The 21,540-nt window shown below is 42.8% G+C and overlaps 1 protein-coding gene across 3 annotated transcripts in view; it reads left to right on the top strand.

The window, feature by feature from the left end:
• LOC144805598 (membrane-spanning 4-domains subfamily A member 4A-like) overlaps positions 1-21,540 on the top strand; it is a 149,804-nt gene that overhangs the window by 105,642 nt on the left and 22,622 nt on the right. For 2 of the 3 annotated variants that reach the window (XM_078672125.1, XM_078672130.1), the window contains 2 exons: positions 91-255; positions 17,088-17,204. In XM_078672125.1, coding sequence (XP_078528251.1) covers positions 91-255; positions 17,088-17,204 — 282 coding nt within the window. The remainder of the gene's footprint in view (positions 1-90; positions 256-17,087; positions 17,205-21,540) is intronic. The other variant, XM_078672138.1, reaches the window with a different exon arrangement.

The following is a 21,540-nucleotide window of genomic DNA, read 5'->3' as shown; positions in this document are numbered from 1 at the left end:
CTTTACATTGTGCTTAGCATCCATCAGCATCTCTAGGTCTAAGAAACCAACTAATAGGAAGGTAATAAAACTCGACTTTTTTCTCTCTAGATTAAAGGCAGTATGATAGCGAACATCTTCAGCTCCATCGCTGCAGGAGGCGGAATTGTCATTTACACACTGGACGTTTCCTTCAATAACTTTTATTACATGTGTGATCTGGATTCACAAGACCCTAGCAGCATGGACTGCATAATGTTCAGGGATGCTTTCACTGTAAGTATACTGGGTCTTCTTAACAGTGAACCCTTTGCAAAGGCCTCACTAACTCAAGGGGAGATGTTTTGTTATCTTGACTCCACCTCAGAATTACTCTAATGAGAGCCATGAACTACTGTCTATTTTCATACTGCTGAGCCAAGTGTTGTCAGCTGCAAACAAGTGAGGGACTTCCACATTTCTTCTGACAGTCATCTGTCCAACTCTTTCAGTGTCCTACACTAGGCTGGTGCCTGACAGTTCCTATCTGTTTCAGTTACTCAACAGGACTCAGTTCCATCCCCCATCTCAGACCTAGTAGTGAGGCCGGTGCCAGGGAATTGACTCCTTAGTGGCATCAATGCTGCTCTGCTCCACTCTTGGAATCACTGTTGTCAGTTTGAGTTATAGTCTCCAGTACATTGCTCATGAAATGGTTGTGATGTTCTGAGGTACATCTATGGTGTGTGCAATGCTATGGTGTGATTGGTTCACACAGGGTATGTTTACCGATACCATAACTGAAGAGGGGGCATGCAACAGATTTTTTCCCCTGCCATATATGCCTTATTGTTACCTTTCATCCCTGTGTGTAGAAAAAAGAAGTGGCCCTTGGAGAATGCTGGAAGAAACATTGTTAGTTGTGCTTTTGGACTACACGCACCACAAGTCAACACTACTGGACATTGGCTCCTGCCACAGTCTATATTTAGGGTGCAGTGGGTAGAGAATTCAAACTTGACCAGGCTGCATGCACTGGGTGCACTTCATGATGCCTCAAGCAGTTTCTTTCACCCATGGTTTTTACCTTTTTATTACCCTTTACCACTTTGGTGCTGAATCCAAGTCGGCCAGAAAAGGATGACATACTTATCCTACATGTTACACTGGAGCATTTTATTTACTAAGTGCAGTAAATGCCTCCTTTTACAAGTTTTTGTTTTAGCTAGAAATGAGTTGTGGCATGGTAATCAATATTTAGCACACCACAGGGCATATTATCAAGGGCTACGGGGTAACCCAGTATCCCTCAGAACCTGGGCAGAATAGTTTATTGGAAACAATGGTTCTGTCGGGTGTCTAAGATAGCTATTCAAAACACATATACATTTTTCTCTGCTTTTTTATGTATTGTCGAATACTTAGATCAGTCTTTTAATGAAAGCCTAGTATCACAGCAAATCCCAAACAAGGAAGGCAGAGTGAAAATATCTTTTTAATCAATGAATTATTCTCATTCATGAACACTCTGTATCACATATAAATTAATCAATGAGACAAAAATTACTTCGTTAAGGACGGCGCATATAGAAAAGTGCGTGCATTGTGACATAAAGTGCATACGTGCATAAAGTGAATTTTATAAAAGAGTGATTGAGAGGGAAGAGGAAAGGGAAAAACTTTTTGGGCCAGTTTCTGTATTAATACTCGTAATGTATTCAGTAAGCCACTACACTTGGCCTTAGTAACTGAATATTTTCTACTGGTCCAGTAGTTATCGTCGACGTTTAGACCCTTGGACCCCTTAATTGTGGGTCTGGGGCGGGTCTCCTTCAGGACTGGGGCGGGTGGGGTAGTGAATTTGCGCCTGTTGGTCAAAGAGATATGCCATCAGGTAGGGATTTGCGAAATTGACAACCAAATTTAAAATCAATTAAAATAGCGTGAGTACTCAGATTATTACTGCACTCACCTATATTCAGTTACTAAGGCCAAGTGTAGTGGCTTACTGAATACATTACGAGTATTAATAATTCATTGATTAAAAATATATTTTCACTCTGCCTTCCTTGTTTGGGATTTGCTGTGATACTAGGCTTTCATTAAAAGACTGATCTAAGTATTCGACAATACATAAAAAAGCAGAGAAAAATGTATATGTGTTTTGAATAACTATGTTAGACACCCAACAGAACCATTGTTTACAATAAAATATTATCAAGGGCAGTATCGCCGCTTTAGCTGCACTTTTTGCCGCTAAAGCGACAACATTCTTATTGCCCTATTAATAAGGCAGCGCTAACATGCATCAGCGCATGTTAGCAGCCGTTTTTCCAAAGCTACGCATCTTAGCGATATACATAGCTAATGAGATGCAAAGTAGGCGTTCCCTAACTAAACTACATTCAAAATATTGCTATCGCTCCTTCGCGATATACACAAGCCTGCCCAGGACACCCATAGCGATATTACAAAACGCGCTAACCGCGGTTATCGCCGGTTATTAACGTCTGTATAAATCCTGACTAACCTATATTTGACATGGGAGGTGGATTGAACGGCTAAATCCACTTACCCCTATCACTAAGGATTTCTCTATCGCTTCCCAGCGATTATCCTGCATTTCGCGGCTATCAACGGATTTTACATTGCCGTGGAGGTAAGCGTTGTAAATAACGCGATATCTCGGCGATCTAATCCGGCGATAGCCGGCGTTAAACAAAAGTGCGCTAAGCGCGCTCGGGTATATTTATCACAGTTCGTTGCTGATATGCCACATAATTCTGAAAGTTTTGCCTTTTTCAGGCTTTTTCACTAAATTAAGCTTTGTCATTATTGACCTGTCAAAATTTGTAAGGGGAACACAACAATGAGCAATAATCGTTGCACAACTCAAAATGTCCCTTCAAACTTGTAATCTCATCCTCTGTGCAGGCAGAACAGCTGGTCCCTGGAGAAAGCTGAAAGGGCCAATGTCAGTGGCCATGAGTCTGAAGTCAATGTGATTGAACACTGACTCCTTTCAGTGGTACAGTCTCCTTCTGTAGGTCATGGTCTATAATATTCAAGCAAGACTAAACAAGACTGCCATGCTCACAGCACAGGAGTTCGACATGCTCAGTCTTGGAACAGCCCATCCAGGGTAAATCAAGGACCCTTCAAGAGCCAGAAGAAGGTGGATTGAGGCCCCTCCTTGACATATGGTCCAAGAAAGGGCAACATCAAATGCATTAAACATGCTTAGTAAATTCCTTCCTATAAGAAGATGATGGCTCACCAAAGGACAATAACATATTCCCACAATTATGTTTTGACATCGCCTTCCTCAGGTAGAACAAGATTGTTTGCTTAGTGACTGCCCACCTGTTCTAATGCTGAAATAGCCTTCATTGCAAAGTAGTGAACAGAGATAACACATCAAGAACTCAAGAGCTGCAAGGTGTAATACTGGTTGAACCATCAACTATGAAACAAAGTCTCTGCCATTGATCTACGGAGCATACCAAATGAGAGAAACGAAAGGAACAAGGAGAGCAAACATGAGGACAAAGGAGAAGGAGAAAATAATGAAGAATTAAAAATAAACTTTCCCTAAAAAAAGCCAAACAGACAATCTAATAATGAAGAATCCTCCCGTAGGAAGTTCCGCTTCTATAAGTGAGATTAACTCGGACAACTATGATTCCTTCAGGAAGATCAGTTTCAATCTGAACCATGTCCCTACTAAAAGTTATATATTATGAATGTTGATTGTTCACTTCAGGATTTATTCTGCTTTCGCACAAGGCTCCCTTGGTAGAAGCGGGTAAACAGACTGTCAGGAGCATGAAACTATATCACATTATATCACATTCATTGCCAGCTTAAACTCCCTTCTCAACAGACGGGGCTAATTTCCTGATACACCAACATTTGCCCTCTTGTAATGCTCCCTCTGTTGAGCTTATCAATTTTGGGGGATTTTTGGAACTTGAAATGGCCGTTTTTTATTCTCACAGGTAACCTTATTCATGCAGAATGTGATAATATTCCACAGCCTCCCCAATTTCTATTTTTTGGGGGGAATTTGTTCTAAAGCTACTATGGACACACTTCTGAAGATGGTGATCTACCTTTGAGCAACTTTAATGGACTTGATATTAGCAGCTACATTGGGACTTACAGTGTGTGCGTAAACCCACATTCTCTCTCTGATTATGTGAATGACTGGTATCCTGTTTCGAAAAGCTAAATGGACGCTATCCTTTAGCTATCAATTCACTGCTCCCACAAGACAATTACATTTGGGGTCATAAATGCAGTTGTGATATGATTAATACGGTGTTCCTTAAGAAAGTTGATCATCTCTAGGGAAGTAAATAGTACTCCATTATCACTAACAGTGCTCTCTCGATATGCCTCTCTACTTAAGATTTCCAAGACTACTACTTTAGTGGTGGTGACTTCTTTATGGTGTAATCAACTAATACAATAGCATATTGCAAGTGACTTCTCATTTTCTTTAAAAGGACCAGCTAAGTTGAAGGCAAGTTTTGTTGCGATGGAGATTGAGGTCAGAGTGGTGGCTGCAGTGGCAGTGCAGTATGAGGTATCTAAGATTTGTATCACATTTGGCAGACATTTCAAACTTTCTTTCAAAATGATCTGCTAGGTCATCAGATGTGCTCCCATGAGGAATCTGTGTGGGCCGCCACTCTGATATATCTATTATGGAAGGCTTTCATGATATTGTTCCTTGCCCCTTTCTGTGTGACATACTTGTCAATTCTGAACAGAATATCCTTCCCCACATTCAACACATTGGCAACCTCATCAAAGAATGCAATGCAGCTCACAGGCTTTTAATTTGTTGCCAGCCCATGCATGTCTATTCCTTCACTTTTCTAAGCACATCATCCTTAACATCCTCAACACGCCAACATTTTTCTGTTAATAGCACTTATTACAGAAGAGTACCCTCCCTTATGATACCACTCATATCTACATAATTGTTATCAACGCCCTTACTCACATCCATAATCTGGCATGGGTAGCCTAGCTAAAAAAGTGTGCACATTTATTATGTTTCCCCAGCACATAAAATACTTTAATGCAATATTCCTAGAAATTTGAAACAGTCTCTCAATCCAGACTGTGGATGTCAATCCACCCGCAGGAGACACAATATTGACCAAGGCATTGTGGTCGGTATGTAGCCCACTTTTTCTTTCTCATAAGAAGTGTATATAATGATTTATAGTCCAAACACAAGCAAGCACTTGATGCTCAATTAGTGGATATCGTCCTTCTGTTTCATTGAATGTCTGGGATACAGATTCTACCACCAACTAATCTTTTACCACTTTTTGAGATAATATTGCCCCTAATCCATTTGCACATTCCTCGACTTTGATGATTCACATATTGCCAAAAACAAATGGTCTCGATGTATATGCTTTGGTAAGGTTGACGTTCTTGAGTACTTCTTCAATGAAAAGTGAGTAGTACTCGCTAAGCTCACAAAAGAATAGCAATTGTTCTTTATCACCGAGCTGGAGTGTCTGAGATATTCAACTTTACTTTTGAATAAGTGGCACTTGTCAGACATCATGAAGACCCCTCCATTATAATTTCGAAAATACATTGCATATAACCTTGTAATGCTGTTTGACAGTTTTAGAGCTAACTCAGATATCATCTTGAGAACATCTGACATTGTCCTCAATGTCTTTAACGAGATGGTATATTGGGGCATATTACCAAGCAATAGCGATAATTATCGCTATTGCTTGGTTAGAGACACAAATTACCGCTGAGCTGCGGCGATTTTTATCGCAAATAAACCTTGGTATTACCAAGGTTTATCGCAAATGCAATAAAAATCGGCCGCAATGCATGAATATCGCTGAAAAGTCAGCGATATTCATGCATTACCGAGCTAATGCTCTTAGCCATGTTATCCACCTCCCATTGGATAACATGGCTAAGAACTGCTCAGGGCAGGTGTTAGCTTTTGGAGATATTCGCGCTTAGCGCGAATATCTCCAAAAGTTGGTAATAGGAGATAGCGATGTTAGCGACTGTTTCCAGTCGCTAACATCTTGGCACGTCCACTTTGCATGTCATTAGTGATAAATATCACTGACATGCAAAGTGGGGCCCAAGATGGTTGCTATCTCCTAATAGCTGTCGCTAACTGGTGTTAGCGACAGCTAGGTAATAGGGAGATAATTTTATCTCTGCTTTCTTGGCTTTTAAAGCCAAAAAAGCAGAGATAAACCCCCTTAATAATATGCCCCATTGTCCCTTAAAAACGGATGCTGCAAATGTCTGGTCGAATGGCATTCTCCAGTAGTGAAATAGAAAAAAAGGAGTTATGAATGTAGTTATAGAATACTCAGTTAATTCCATGTGATAATACCCTTTGCACAAATCAAGGGGTAAAAGCACTGCAGCTTCACCAGGAAAATCAATTAGTTTACAATGGAAAAAGGATGCTTGTCGATGCTATCTGAATTCAAGGCTCTGAGGTCGACACACTGCCAAGGTTCCTTTTCTTGTCAGCACTACGAGTAAGACCAACTGTGAGGATCTAGGGGCATATTACCAACGATTAGCGATATTTAACGCTAACGAGGCTTAGCAACGAATTTTTTAACGCTAAGCATCGCCGGAAATTATCGCAGAGATAACTTGCTATTAGCAAGGTTTATCTCAGAGGTGATAAAAATCCTCACGCTAACTGCCAAATGAGAGATTATCACTGGAAAACCAACGATAATCTCTCGAAGTTTGGAGTTAGCTTGATGATAGGGGCTCACAAACTTAGCCATGATATCCACCTTCCAAAGGATATCATGGCTAAGTCAGGAAAATAGCAGGTGTAAAAAAAGCAGTGCTAACCGCGGTTAGCACTGCTTTTTTTATCACTAACCGGATTAGCAAAATCCTTGATAATAGGAGAAATGTCACTTAACAACATTTCTCCTATTATTTTTCTCTGGAACGCCCCCTTTGCATCTCATTAGAGATGCAAGGGGAAGCGAAGAGAAAAAGGGTGCTAACAGGCGAATTTGCGTGTTAGCACCCTGTTGCTGATAGGGAGATAATTGTATCTCCGCTTTCTTGGCTTTTAAAGCCAAAAAAGCAGAGATAAATCCCTAGATAATATGCTCCCTAATCTCTTCAGTAATTTCCTTGGACACTGAATAAGATTTTGCAGGTCCTTGTTTATGTAGAGTGGAACACCTCTTAATTTTTGTTTGACTGAAAGACAGTTGTGCTTTAGTATGATTCAACAAGTGAACCAGGTTCATTTTCCTAATCCTTTACTGAACCTCTTAGAAAATTCATGAATAAGCATGGATCTGACATTTTTTCACAATGAATAAATTCTTGGTCCACTACGCTCAAAACTATTTGTAGTAATCTCTGGTCCTTCCAACCTAGGACACATACCCCATTGCTGACCATATAGATTCTGATGACTGGAGTCTTTCCTTTAAATTCTAGTTTTATTTAGAAATAACTATTAAAGTCAATGGTCTGTCATGGTACCAGCTTTAACTTCAGGCAAAATCCCAAATTGGTGCACAAACATGAACTCAAAATCTTTCTCAATGATGATCGTGTAAGGTGCTCCAGAGTCTTCAGGTATATTCAACTTGTGACCTAAAAGTTGCATTGAACACATTGGTGGATTATTGATGTGCACTTTGATCTTTTTTTTTCTTGTTCTCTAATCACTAGGATCATGCTGTTAAGTTTAAGCTTGTAATCAATCTGCAGTTTTGCTCCAAGGCTTGCATTTTGAGAATCGAGTGCCACTGTTTGCTTTTGAATGTGTTTATCATCTTTACAAACGTATCCATTATGTCCTATACACCAACAATTTTTGCACTCTTTGCCTGTGGCTGGACAGTTCCTTGAAGGAACCAGGTGAAAAGTACTGCGGCAATACACAAATGACCATTTCCCTTGCCATTGATTGATCTGTTAGCTCCTGCTTCATTTGTTTGGTAGTGACACCTCACACTTCATTGATTTTACAAGCAGAAAGGTCTTCATTACCTTCATGCACCCAATTCAATTGATTTAGCTTATTTAGTTACTTCTTCTGGGTGGATTAGCTTGCTGTTGACCATCAACTAGTCTTGTATCATTTCATCTGTTTCCTCTCTAAAATTAGAAACTCCTGTCAGCAGCAATGAATTCATCAATGGATGCTCCTTCCTTTTGCCTTCTGGTGTAGAAATGCTAGCACTTCTGTGTAATAATTATGATGTGCCTAAATTGCTTTTCTAGTCAATGTTTCTTCAAAGTCATCACTTTCATCTCCATTTGCAGGCACCTTTTTTTAGGTAAAGTGCAAAAAATGCCTTGCCTTTCTGACAATAGAATAGAAAATGCAACAAAATATCTCTCATGTGTGCCACTGACATTTTGCTACCATCAATATCTACAAAGTCTGAAACTCTTCTTTCCAATGTTCTCAGAGACCAAGTTGCTCTCCTGTGGTACAACAAATAAAAATAAAACATTCTAATTGGCCAAGAGGTCTTTTAACCTGTTGCTACCTCCCGGCAGGACCAATTATTTGGAATGGCTGGCCGCAACATGAAGATAAAATGTTGTGTCCACCATTACAGAGCACAGGAACTTGGTCCCTCTCCCCTGGAGTTACAATACACATAACACACCAGGGGACAAAGTAGGGGTACTCATACCTCTGAGGTGTAGGGGACTCAGAGGGAATTCCCCCCAAAAGGCTGAAATAAAAAACAACTGTACCACAGGCACCCCTGTACTTCAGTGGGACCCAGCATTGGCTCTCGTGTGGTACCGCAGGACTACCATGGGACGCACTGTAGTGCGAGAGCAAAGCAAGTATCACAAACTGAATCTTGCATGGTTTTGTGGTAGCAGCGTTGATGCTTGGGTAGTAAAGCAGAAGTACCACAGTACTACAACATATTTTTAAAATAGGTATGTGTGAGTGATTGGCTGCCTACAGCAGGTTAAGCTCATGCTCAGTGTCCAATAACACATCGCACATGGTTGCAGACTTAAAAAAGTGCGCAGTGGGGTGTTGACTGCCATAGGGATTGAGTGCATACCTTTTTAAGACTGGTATATCCTGCTGCGGTGGTCTATTAACTTAAATAAAGACCTTCTATCATCTCTCAAGTAACCAAATGCAAAGACCGCATAGCCTTCACCCTGTGCTGAACCCTATGAAGACAATAAATCCTCGCGCTGGCAACCAATTGATATGAGTGGGCAAGGCACTCTTGTGCACACTCTTTGCCATGTGCACAATCCCTCACAGACAGCACACTTCCTCCATGCACCCAAGCCACTCTTAGATCACCAAAACCTCACTACACACAGCCTTCACCCTATGCCAAACCCTTTCTGGACAGATGGGCTAGCAACCACACACATACATAGGCACGCCCCTTCGTCACACAGACCTCACCTTGTACCAAGCCCTCACAGACAGTCCACTACCTCCAGACATTCAATCAGCCAAAGTCTCTGAGAAGATCATCAACGCCCAGCTGACAAACTTCATTGAAGAGAACTCCATCCTCAACCTTTCCCAATCCGGATTCTGCAGCGACCACAGCACCGAGACCACCCACCTCGCCAGTACAGACGACATCCGCACACTCCTCGACCAAGACCACAGCCCTCTTCCTACTCGACCTCTCCGCAGACTTCGACACCGTCTCCCACTGCACCCTCACAGCCAGACTCCATGACGCAGGAATACAGGGAACCGCCATTGACTGGCTCCTCTCCTTCCTCACCAGAAGAACCCAAAGGATCAGACTCCCGCCTTTCCTCTCTGAACTCACAGAGATCAACTGCGGAGTACCACAAGGATCATCACTCAGTCCCACGCTCTTCAACATCTAGATGGCCCCCCTCGCCGCCATTGTCTGCGCCACCATCGTCCGACAGCATGGACACAGCATTTTATCCTAAGCCGACGACACCCAGCTCATCCTCTCCCTTATGAAGGACACCGGAACCACCAGACTCAACTTTCAAAAAGGAATAAAAGACGTTGCAGCCTGGATGAGCAGCAGCTGTCTGAAACTCAACTCGGAGAAGACAGAACTCTTCCCGCCCCCATTGACCTCACCCGGAACCCTTAGTATCATACTCGACTCAATCAATCACGCATTTGTTGAGCGTGACTACTCACTCGTAAGGGTCTCAAGGTGCTGGGGGTGGAGGGTGCAGGTTCCAGTCCATTAAGGAGGGGGCCCGTCAAAAAGCCAGGTTTTGAGGTTTCTTACGAAGATGGGAAGCGATGGTTTCTGTCTGATGTGGAGTTGAAGTGCATTCCAGGCTTTGGCCGCGAGGTAGGAGAAGGAGCCGCCTCCCGTTCTGGTTTTTCTGGTGCGTGGGTGTAGGAGAGTTGGGCAGATCATAGGGTCCTCCCAGCTACGTGGAATTTGAGTCGGCTGTTCATGTATGCTGGTACTGTGTTGTGAAGGGTTTTGTGTGCATGGGTGAGCATCCTGTAGTTGACTCGTGCCTCGATGGAGAGCCAGTGGAGTGTACACATGTGCTGAGAGATGTGGAAGTGTTTTGGCAGGTTGAGGACCAGTCACTCTTGTGGCAGCTTTCTGGATGTTCTGTAGTTGCGGGTGAGGTTTTTGTTTATTCCAGCGTAGAGTGCGTTGCCGTAGTCGAGTCTGCTGGTGACCAGGGTGTGAGTGAAGGGTCTTTCTGTGTTCGAGGGGAATCCATTCGAAGGTCTCACGTAGGAGCCGGAGGGTGTGGAAGCAGCAGCCCGAGACTGAGTTGATCTGGCAGTCCATTTTTAGCTCGGAGTTCAGGATGATTCCCAGGTTGCGTGCATGGCCTGTGCGGGTGGGTGGGTTTCCGAGGGCGGGGGCCACCAGGTGTTGCTCCCGGCATTGGGATTTGGGCCCATGATGAGTACTTTTGTCTTGCAAGTATTTAGTTGTAGGCAGCTGTTTTTCATCCATTTGGCGACGGCTTCCATGCCTTCTCGAAAGTTGTGTCTGGCGGTGTTGGCTTCATTGGATAGGGAGAGGATGAGTTGGGTGTCGTCTGCATATGACACAATGATAAGGCAAAACCCCACAGGGTATGGGGCAAATATGACCGCACCTATCCCCTAATTGGGTTGCAGTAATTTGTTTGGGTGCCACGGACCTGAGATGCAATACCCCTACGTCTCCAATGGAACACTCCACAAAAACAGTTATAGACAAACAATAATCCGGCACTCCATTCAGTAATACAAATGTTGTAAAGGACACATTTTTTAGAAACAAATCAGCAGGTCGTTGTATAACTTCTTTATTAAAAATTCTTCTTTTAAAATGACACGAAGTAGCCAATGCGTTTCGTCCATACGGACTTCTTCAGGGCAATTGTATTCTTGTTGTGCCCTTTTCCAAACTTTAAATGAGTTCTTGCGAACACAAAAGGAAGGAGAGATAGCGGTGTATCAATTGATTCCAATAATTTCCTCAGTTTGAATGGATGTGATGTCAAATCTCAAGCACTATAGTAGTAAATTCAATATTCTCCTTCATCGGTGAAAAGGCATGGTATTTGAATCTAGTCTAACTTGTAAGACGTAACCATTTTGGTCTTCGGCTGCAAACGTCCTGGCCGTATTTCGCGAAATACGGCCAGGACGTTTGCAGCCGAAGACCGAAGCTGTTGTGTGTGTGGGTGGAGATTCTGTCTTCAATTGCTTTTTTTCTTGTTTTTTTGATGAGTTGGTGGTGGGCGTTGTATGCGGCTCTGAAGTTGTTGTGGGCTTCTGTGGATCTGGGTGTTCCTCCAGACCTTTTCGAGGCGGCAGCAGGTGCGTCTGGACTCTCGAAATTCGCTGGTGAACCATTTGGCTTTCCTGGCATGGGTGTTGCTGTTTTTTTTGATGGGGCAATGGTGTTGGGGCGGTTGGAGATTCATCTGTGCAGGGTTCAGGCTGCTGTGTTGGGGTCATCGTTTTCCGCGATGGTTGGGCTGGAATAGCCGAGTGAAGAGGTGAGCTGGTCTTCGGCGATTCTGGTCCAGTTTCTTCACGCCACACCACAGACAGTTAACCCCCTATGGGAACTAATTGCACACATATAGGCAACCCACTGCTATGCATGGTCTTTGTCCTGTCCACTACCCCTCAAGGACAGTCCACTCTCTCCAGACACCCAAGCCCCCTTAGGTGGCGAAAGCACCACTATGCACAGTGCTTGCTCTGTGCCAAACCTGAGACTTATAATCTGCAGTAGCTGACTATTTAAGCCATTTGAGGCCAACTCTGTTGTTAAAGGTGTTTGACATTAAGTTACATGTAAAGATATATTTACGCTTATAGACAGAAATGACACATAACATGAATAATTTTTCTATCTTTTAACCATGGAAGGTGGTGCTATCAAGATTTTTTTAATACTTAAATTATTTTTGGGGAATTTAACTAAAAACATGAATAAGAGACATAAAAACCTGGATAAAAAAACTAAAACAAAATACTTTTTGCACACCTGCTAATGTGCAGTCAAAAGCTAATGCCTGGCTGAGATAATATGCCCCCTGCAAACTCGAATGTACAGCTATCCATGCAATAGAGAGCAATTTGTTGGTAGAGGCAGTTCCAATCAATGCTCAGGGCACTTGCAGTGTGTGCAGGAGCAGTGCCACCATGTTGCATGCTGGGAAGGGGAGCTCTGGATGAGAAGGGCCCTTCTTCCTCCTGACTCTTCCTCATTGCAGCATTGAGTTGCCAGGTGTGCTTCGACATGTTAGAGGCACAAAAAGAATACATTTTCCCAGTAAGTTTGGAGAACTCCCTGTTGCAGAGGCTGCAGGTTACCAGCTTTCTCTTCACCTGGGGAAATGGAGAATTATTCTTAGACAATGGAAAGGGAGGTGTTGCGTGGTTCTACTTGCTTCTTCTCCTCTTTATCACCTGAGTGGTGTTCCTCAGTTCCCCCCAAAAATCCAAAATTGAAAAAAGCAGGCACTGACGGCTTTTGTGTACTGATAAGTGGCACGCCCTGTGAAGAGTAACACAATGGGAATTATCTGTCAACACATGACACTAATGATATTAGCCAATGAGATGCTGTTTCTCTGTCTATCACTGGTCCTGTCCTACCAATTATTGGTACCACTGTACCTTGAGACATAAAAATGCCAACATTCCACTATAAGCCTTAAAGTGACCTTTCTTATTTGGGCCTGTGAGGAAATCTCTAGGTTTAAATAACAGTACCTCGTCATAGTAAACAAAACTTTTTTCTTTTAAAGTTCAAGTTTCGGCAGTGATAGCGTGGGTCCCAGAAGAGGTAGTAAAACCCACGCAGCACTCATGCGGAACTCAGTCATTGGTTATATGGGTCCCGCAGGACTACTGTGCTACCTATGGAAAGTCAAAAACTATATATAAATAAAAACAGCCATTTAATTGGCCACAAAGGACAGAAGCAACCTAACATGACTTTTTGCTAACCTCGATTACTGGATTAATGTTTAACAGAGACAATTTGCAGTACAGCAGTGAATAGAATCCAAAGTCTTCATGGTCTCAGACAGAACTGGAGAACAAAAAACACAGTGTTCATCATCATGTTAATGCCATTGTGCTCCTGAGCACTTCTGAAAAATCACATGAAGCAAGGCTGGTAAAGGAATCTTTGGTATGGCAGTTTTTTAAAACTTTCCAGCTGGCAAGAGATGACATGCATTTTATGCCAGAAGGTGCTCCACAGAAGGAAGACTACCTGTATTCAAAAACAAAAACAAAAACAAAACAAACAAAAAAAAAGGATATCAAAAGAAAAAAGCAGCAATTGAAAACTGCAAAGAATTGAAAACCAAAAAAGGGAAAATTACAAAAAAACTCAAAAATTAAATCCACTGGCGATGAATGTGGACTGTGCTTGGGTGAAGATGGTGTGCAGCAAGGGGTTTGCCAATTGCAGGAAGTTGGGAGAGGGCTTGTGGCCAACTCCTCGCTGCATAAGGCCTAAAGTTGTGCTTAGTGGGAGAGTTGGGTGAATATGATAAAATGAAACAGAATTCGCTAAAAACAAAGGTTTAGTGATGATAATAAATTCATTGTTCACATTAAAAATACAGAGAAATTCACTGAAAAAAACAAAGGTTAAAATGAAGATATAGTTAGGTAAAGTGATAAGATTTTAGCTTATGTTTAAAAAAACTAGAAATGTACTAACAAAAAACAAAGGTTACATTGACGTTACAGTCACATTTACACTGAAATTCACTATTTAGGGTTGACTAAGCTAACTATAACATGAATCACCACTGTGTCTTGCTTATGACGTCATATAACACATCACTCATGACAGATTGAATAACATATTTGATTACATCCGTGATGAAATATCAAATGACATGTGGGCTTAATATGAGTGCTTTTCTTCATATGTCTGGTGTCACTTTGGACTCTTCTTTTTGCTAAGTCTATTCTGACCAGCAGCATTTCAAGAGTTATGATCATCTCCCTAATCATATATGTACACCTCAGAGATGTAAATGTCTCTATCGTATCTCCCCTACCTCACGTCTTATTCTGGCCTAAGTCAAAAATCCTTTTGCATACCGAATTTAGACTAAGTATTGCAAATGGCCTTGTTTTACATGTGCAAACTGACAAGTTTTCCACACATAATATTTCATGGGAGAAAGTCTGCTTACATTCGTAGGTACAAAACATTCCTTGCCATGAATGATTTGATGGACACATAGGGGCCGATTCCGATACGGGAAAAACCGCACCGAATAGCCGTTCGGAGCGTTTTTCCTGTACGAATCGTACCCTGCAACGTACCCCGTACGTATGACGAAGTACGATTCGTACCAGGAGCCGTACTCCATACGAGTCGTACAGAGACGGTACTACTCTAATTTTCGTACGATTCTCCCTCGGAACCCGCTGTACATGACATCTGTACGGTTCGCTGCTGGTTTTTACGACCCAGCAAGTACGATACGTGTCGGGTACGCACCGTACGACCCTTTTTCTACGGGAGCTGAAAACAGCCGTAAAAGCAGAGTTTCCGCCAAAACAGGTACGGAATGCCCCCCCCCGGGTGTGGTGCGTACCCCCCATGATCGCAGGGGTACGGTGCGTACCCCTGCGAACATGGGGTGTATGAGCCGTACCCCATGTACGATGTGTGTACGAGCCATTTCCCATGTATGATGGGTGTACGAGCCGTACCCCATGTAAAATGGGTGTACGAGCCGTATCCCATGTACGATGGGTGTACGAGCCATACCCCATGTATGATGGGTGTACCCATCGTACGGCATGTGTACGAGGCGTACGGTTCACGGTTTCAGCCTTGCAATACGTACGGATCGCGACGATTCGGACGGATTCACGGAATACGGATCGTACTACGCGACTCGGACGGATGGGTACGATTCGTACGGAGAGGGCTCCGGATACAAATCATACGGACGTTTTTTTTTACCGAATCGGAATCAATCCCATAATGAGTAGGGCTGGGTGAAATCGCCAGAGTTTCATGCAGCAGAATTCTACAGAATTACCTTAAAATTCTGTGGAAATCTGCAAAATTCCACCAAGGGCCACAATGAACATAGCAATGTGCAGTGCATACCACTCGGTGCCCTTATACATGGCACAAAGGGGTATTCAGTCCAGTACACTTGCCCTTGGTGCCTTTAAATAATTATATAAGGGCAGCGAGATGTATGCTGTGTACTGTAGTGCAGTGCATACACCTTGAGGCCTTTACAAAAGTATGTGGGGGCACTGAGGGGTATGCAGTGGACTAAGATGCACTGCATACCCCTCGGTGCCTTTAGATACATATGGAAGGAAACCGAGGGGTATCCACTCCAATGCATAGCCCTCGGGCCCTAGCATAATTATGTAAGGACATCAAGAGGTATGAAGTGCTCTGTATTGCATTGCACACCCCTCGATGCCCTTACATAACTATGTGAGGGCACTGAGGAGTATGCAGTGCACTCCAGTGCAGTTCTTACACCACGATGCCCATAAATATGTATGGAAGGGCACCAAGCGGAATCCACTCCAGTGCATAGCCCTCAGGCCCTAACATAATTAGGCACGAGTGGTATGAGCCCTGCAGTGCTACTTAAACAGGGCTGAAAGAGTGACCAGTGCCTCTATCTTTAAAAATCACTGCAGATTAAAGTTTAATATGCAGTAATTAAAAAAAATAAAGGTACTGCTTCCTCTCGGGCCCTGTTTAAGTACCATTACTGCGCTGATATAATTCCGCAGGCTGAATTAATTATTAATTGTGTGTTACTTGAGTAACACAAATTACTAAATTACTCCAATTCCTCCCACCCCTACCAGTAAGGTTTTGGGTATTAATAAATGTTTGCACCCCACCTTGATTATGGTCATTGGGTTATTCTTTGACAAGAGTAGATATGTTTCCAGGGCTGTAATGCAGAGTGAACAACCCTACAATTTGTAGGGGTGTAAGGTAAAGATGTTACTTCACAGAGAAAAACAAAATATAAAAAAGGTCAGGGGTAACTGCATGTTTGGGTTACATTTACACATGCATGAATATACACTATGTACATCTATGAATGTATACATGGTAACATCTGAGTAGCATGAAATTCAGACAAGTTGTGGAATCCTTTGTTAACCATCCTGTTATTGGAAATTTACTCTAAGCATTGAGAGCATCTACATTCATTTCTAAACCTATTGAGAATATACAGATTACACATCTTGGCATTGGATTTCTAATATAGGCATTCCACTAACTCTTCAGAACTGTACAGTACAGGTGCAGATACATTGATTTGTGTTTTTATTGGCACATATCTGCATGCATATTAGAAACCACTCCAAGTACAAATTACAATAAGATCAAATGAGTGATAAAAAGAACAGAGAAGCTGAAACTGTATCACTGTTGTTTCCCTGTGTACCAAATGTGTGATATCCTATTAATTACACCCTAAATCATATCAAAACTGAAATAAAATGTATGCCTTCTTTCTTTCTTTCTTTCTTTCTTTCTTTCTTTCTTTCTTTCCTAGAAAAGACCTTCTCCTTCTCAAACTCTGGTAAATGTTTTAACTGTTGCTTTGTTTTTCTTTTGCAGATTTACCACGATTGTATTCTGTCATTCCTTCTGCTGGTCTGTTGCCTGGAATTTTGCATCTCAATCTCCACCTCTTGTTTTGGTTGCAAAGTTGTGTGTGATCCTGAAGAAGGGCAGGTAAAGAGGGTTGAAACTTCCATGTACCCTGCTTTCAATGCTAATATTGGTGATCTTTCTGCATTGATGTTTTACGTACTTACCTTGTCATTCACCCTCACAGAAAGCCAAGTGCTTCCCCCAGTCTGTAATGGGATATCAATACTGTCCGACTTTTCTTTACCCTCTAAAAATCAACTTTAGTGGGTTCGCTGTTTAGTGAAGTCAGACATTACCTCCTGTTAGGAGTCAGTAGTCTTACAATGGTTTTCCCGAAAAATAGATCTGGAATGGCAAACTAAATTTAAAGAAAGGATAGTTTACTGAATGTGACGATGCTGCACACCCTACCTACTGAAATTAATGTATGTAATAAAAGGAATGAAAAGAGTAACATTCGACGATAGAGGAAATTAGAATGTGTAAAGGTTGGTACATACTGGTGGTACCACAGCCCTGGACAGAAATGTTCTTTAATAAGATCATAATATAAACTTGAAGCATCATAAACCAATCTAACATTCAATTAATTCACTATATGAATAACTAAATGTAGCATCCATATTAAAATGTCCTAATTATCAGTCCATTTCCAAGTTTGTTAGAGAACTGCATTGGCTTCCAGTTAGACACAGAGGGCCTCATGACGAAGTGACTCGAAAAGCCTCCGACCACAGGTAGGAGGCTTTCCGAGTCACATCATGGGTTTCAAGTTTGACCCCCGCACTACCATGCAGGTGGTCAAAAGCGAAACCAGGTGGTCATTCTGGCTGGATTCCGACGGGCTCACAGAGGCCTCACCGTCATCACTACGGATGGCGTTTCCGCCGTCGGGATTACGATGCCAGTTTCCAACACGCTTTCCATGTCAGGCTATCTGACGTGGAAAGCCTGTTGGAAAGCAAACATGGGAGGCCCTAGCAGGGCCCCCTTCTCCCTGCAGCCTTCGGTTGGGGTCCGAGGTGCGCCACCGTTAATCCTTAAGGTGCCTGCCACACAGTGCAGAGATGAACAGATTTGCCCATTTGTCTATGGGATCTAGTGCTATGGCCGGTTTACAGCCGCAGCACAAGCTCCCATAGAGAAATGGGAGTATGTCTCATCACAGTTGTGTGCAGTGACAAGACTCCACAGAGTAACTGGAGGATGCTGTTCTGTGTTCTGGAAGGGGGCCAAGAGCCTCACTTTCTGCTTCCCATCAGTTTCAGTCTCAACCAGACCTGCCCTACCCTTTGCACCCAACAAGGCCAGACCTCAAGAGGGACACAAGAAGTTCCCTCTCCACCACCAGGCTGCATCTGGGGGAGAAAGGGGTACAGCTGAACAAAGCAAGCAAGCAGGGGAAAGGGTTAATACCATCTGTGGGTGGCGAAGGATTTGGTGGCAGTGCGGCCTCCACTGCAGGTGTCTCCCCAAGGCCTAGTTGCATAATAAGGCAGTTCCAGCGGTATTACCATCCTCCGGCACCAATGTGTTGCACCCCTAAAGGGCAGCTCAGTCCAAGAGCCAGTTGCAGTAACACTTATGCACACTTTCATCAGCAATTCTACATTTCAGCACCCCATCGGGCGTGGGTAAGCATCTAAGGGGTAAAATATGGCAATGTGGGTCAAATAGGCTGAATTGGACAACACCTAGCAAGGCCTGGCAAAGGCCCCCTCTTCTACCAGGCCTACGCTCGCCTTGCAGCAGGAGGGGTACCGTGGATCACAGTCATCCCACGGACCACCTCTCCGCTGACTGAATTTTTAAAGTTCAGAGGGCAGGGTATTTTTTCGGGCTTGGTGGAGTCGGTAGTTTTCAGTACTCAAGGGGGAATTGGAGAGGTTTTATGGGATTGGGGTTAAATTAGTTTTCAGCGCTCAGGGTGGTGTCGGGTACTTTTTGTGGCTAGGGTTGGTCTGGGTAGTTGTTATGGCTTAGGGCAGGTGCCATAGGGTTGGTTCTTTACCACACATCCCTATACCAGTCATGCCTTATCCCAAGAAATTGCATGGTGAAGGCATGCTTGGTAAAGGGATGCGTTGTTCAGATGCAAGCGTGGTTTAGCCTTACATACCTCTGTCATACAACCCTTGTGGTCCTTATCACATCAAAGTATGGCATATAAACACCTTTCAATATTATTATCTAAAAAAAGAGTTCCTACAAAAAATGTATAAAAATACTAAGAGGCATCAATTAATCCCAATGCTCTAACAGTAATGCAACAATGAATCAATCCTTATTCATATATGTGAATTCTCAGAATCAATAAAAAAATTGAAAAAACATAATATCGAACACATCCTTAAACCACAGTCCTAATCGCTATTGTTTAAGTTGTTTCAAACTTTAACACAAAATGATGTTCAACAGTTAATCCATATAGTGTATTGGGTTGGTAAATTCCAACAAACAAACATCCCCTAAGCGTTAAAGGCACATATCATCATCACACGCTCATAACAAGCCATGCCCGAGCTACCTCAACAGCCGAGTCAACTTCTACGCTCCCAAACGCCACCTCCGATCAGCCAACCACGCCCTCGCCGCCGTCCCCCGCATCCGAAGAGCGACTACAGGAGGAAGGTCCTTCTCCTACTTGGCCGCCAAGACCTGGAACTCCCTCCCAACCGACCTGCGCCTGACCCAAGACCACCTCTCCTTCAGGAAGAAGCTGAAGACCTGGCTGTTCGAGCAGTAGCGGCACCCCCCCCCCCCCCCAGCGCCTTGAGACCCTACGGGTAGGTAGCGCGCTTTATAAGTGTCACTGATTGATTGATTGATTGCTATGAGATTTCTGCATAACACTTACATGTCATAGCATATCTCAAACAGAACACAATACTAAAAAATATGGAAATAAACTCTCCTCTAAACTTCCCAGTAAGATTTAGAAAGACAGTCATTCTATAAGGGTTATTGAGCCATATCATCATTTTGACTTTAAAACAAACTAAAAGGTGTATCCAAAGATGGAACGCAATATAAAACACGTTTTGAATGAAATATCAAATCAATTACTGCTCATTATTGCACCACATAGCACCAAATTAAACATATTCAAATTGACATGTTCTGATGTGGTCAAACGTGGACAAAGAAGCCTGTAAATTTTTGATGGCCAGCTCCCAATGCTGCCTTAATTGAAAAAACACATTCAGACTGTTGTGTTTCAATTTAGATACCCATACATAGGTTTCCAGAATCATGCCCTAATATAGGCACAACTCACATTGCCCTTATTTAGGCATGGTATCCCAGTCCTTATTTAGGCATCAGCCATGCTGTCCAAATACAGGCATGGTCACCTACGTCCGTCCTTCCCACGTCACAACGAGTTCTTAGAAACCACACCATTAAGCCATTGGGACTTTCCCTGCTTGGATTATTGATTTCTCCAATAACTCATTTATTATGCATGAACAACTATTCCTTAGGGGTTCATTCATGACCTCTGCCTGAGTTTACGTCAATGCTAGCATTCCTAGGCACCTTCCAGGTATAAATATACCTTCACTTACCATGGCAAACCACGGCTCGGTTACACAGCTCGATACAGCTCACCATGGCAAGTTCGGAAGGAATTTGAGTCCCCGCCTGACGCACTGACCAGACGCTGTCATCCTGCTCGCAGAGAATCCAGCTTCCAGTGTCCTGACTCCCTTCGCAGGGTGTTAGGGATTGAGATCGGGAAAGAGATTCCCATCGCTCTCATTCTAAGGTATGGAGCAGACTAGAACCTAGAGGGACTCTTGGCACACAAATGCAATACATACTATATTGTACCATACTATAGAAAACAGCACCTACTTCTTACCTCGTACTACACTTAGGTTAAGTACACTGGGGTAGAACTATTTAGAAGCACCAGACGAGTATTCACATTTTAGCCTGTGTTATTTATATATATTTATATGAATATATGTCATAGCTAAAAGGCCATGCTATTGCAGTATTATCTCTTCTTACTGCTTACACTGTATGTATTATATTTCGCATACTGTCTTGCGATTGTCACAGCTAATATCTCTAGCACGAGAAATAAGACTGTTCAATAAATCATTTTATTGAAACGCCCGTCTATCTATTTCTGTGTAATTCTGAAGAAACTAAGCATGCACGATTGACTGAGTGAAACTGTTATCTATTGTTTCCACGATTCTGAGAAATGTTCCGACTCTGACGGAAACAAAGTTGTCATGTTTATGCAGTTGTCAGGAACTACTCCCTTCTTGTTTATTCGAGAAGTTTTGAGTGACCTCTGAGTTAGTTGCCACATAAAGTAATTAAGTTTAATGTACTCGATAGAGGCATACTGACCTCAGTCCTATGCCAAAACTATAGTGTATATTATTCCAATGCACAGAGCCTA

Source organism: Lissotriton helveticus, chromosome 1_2 (genome assembly GCF_964261635.1).
Source record: "Lissotriton helveticus chromosome 1_2, aLisHel1.1, whole genome shotgun sequence".
NCBI classification, from domain to species: Eukaryota; Metazoa; Chordata; class Amphibia; order Caudata; family Salamandridae; genus Lissotriton; species Lissotriton helveticus.
The sequence above is the reverse complement of the archived record's forward strand: the minus strand, read 5'-3'. Positions and strand labels throughout refer to the sequence as shown.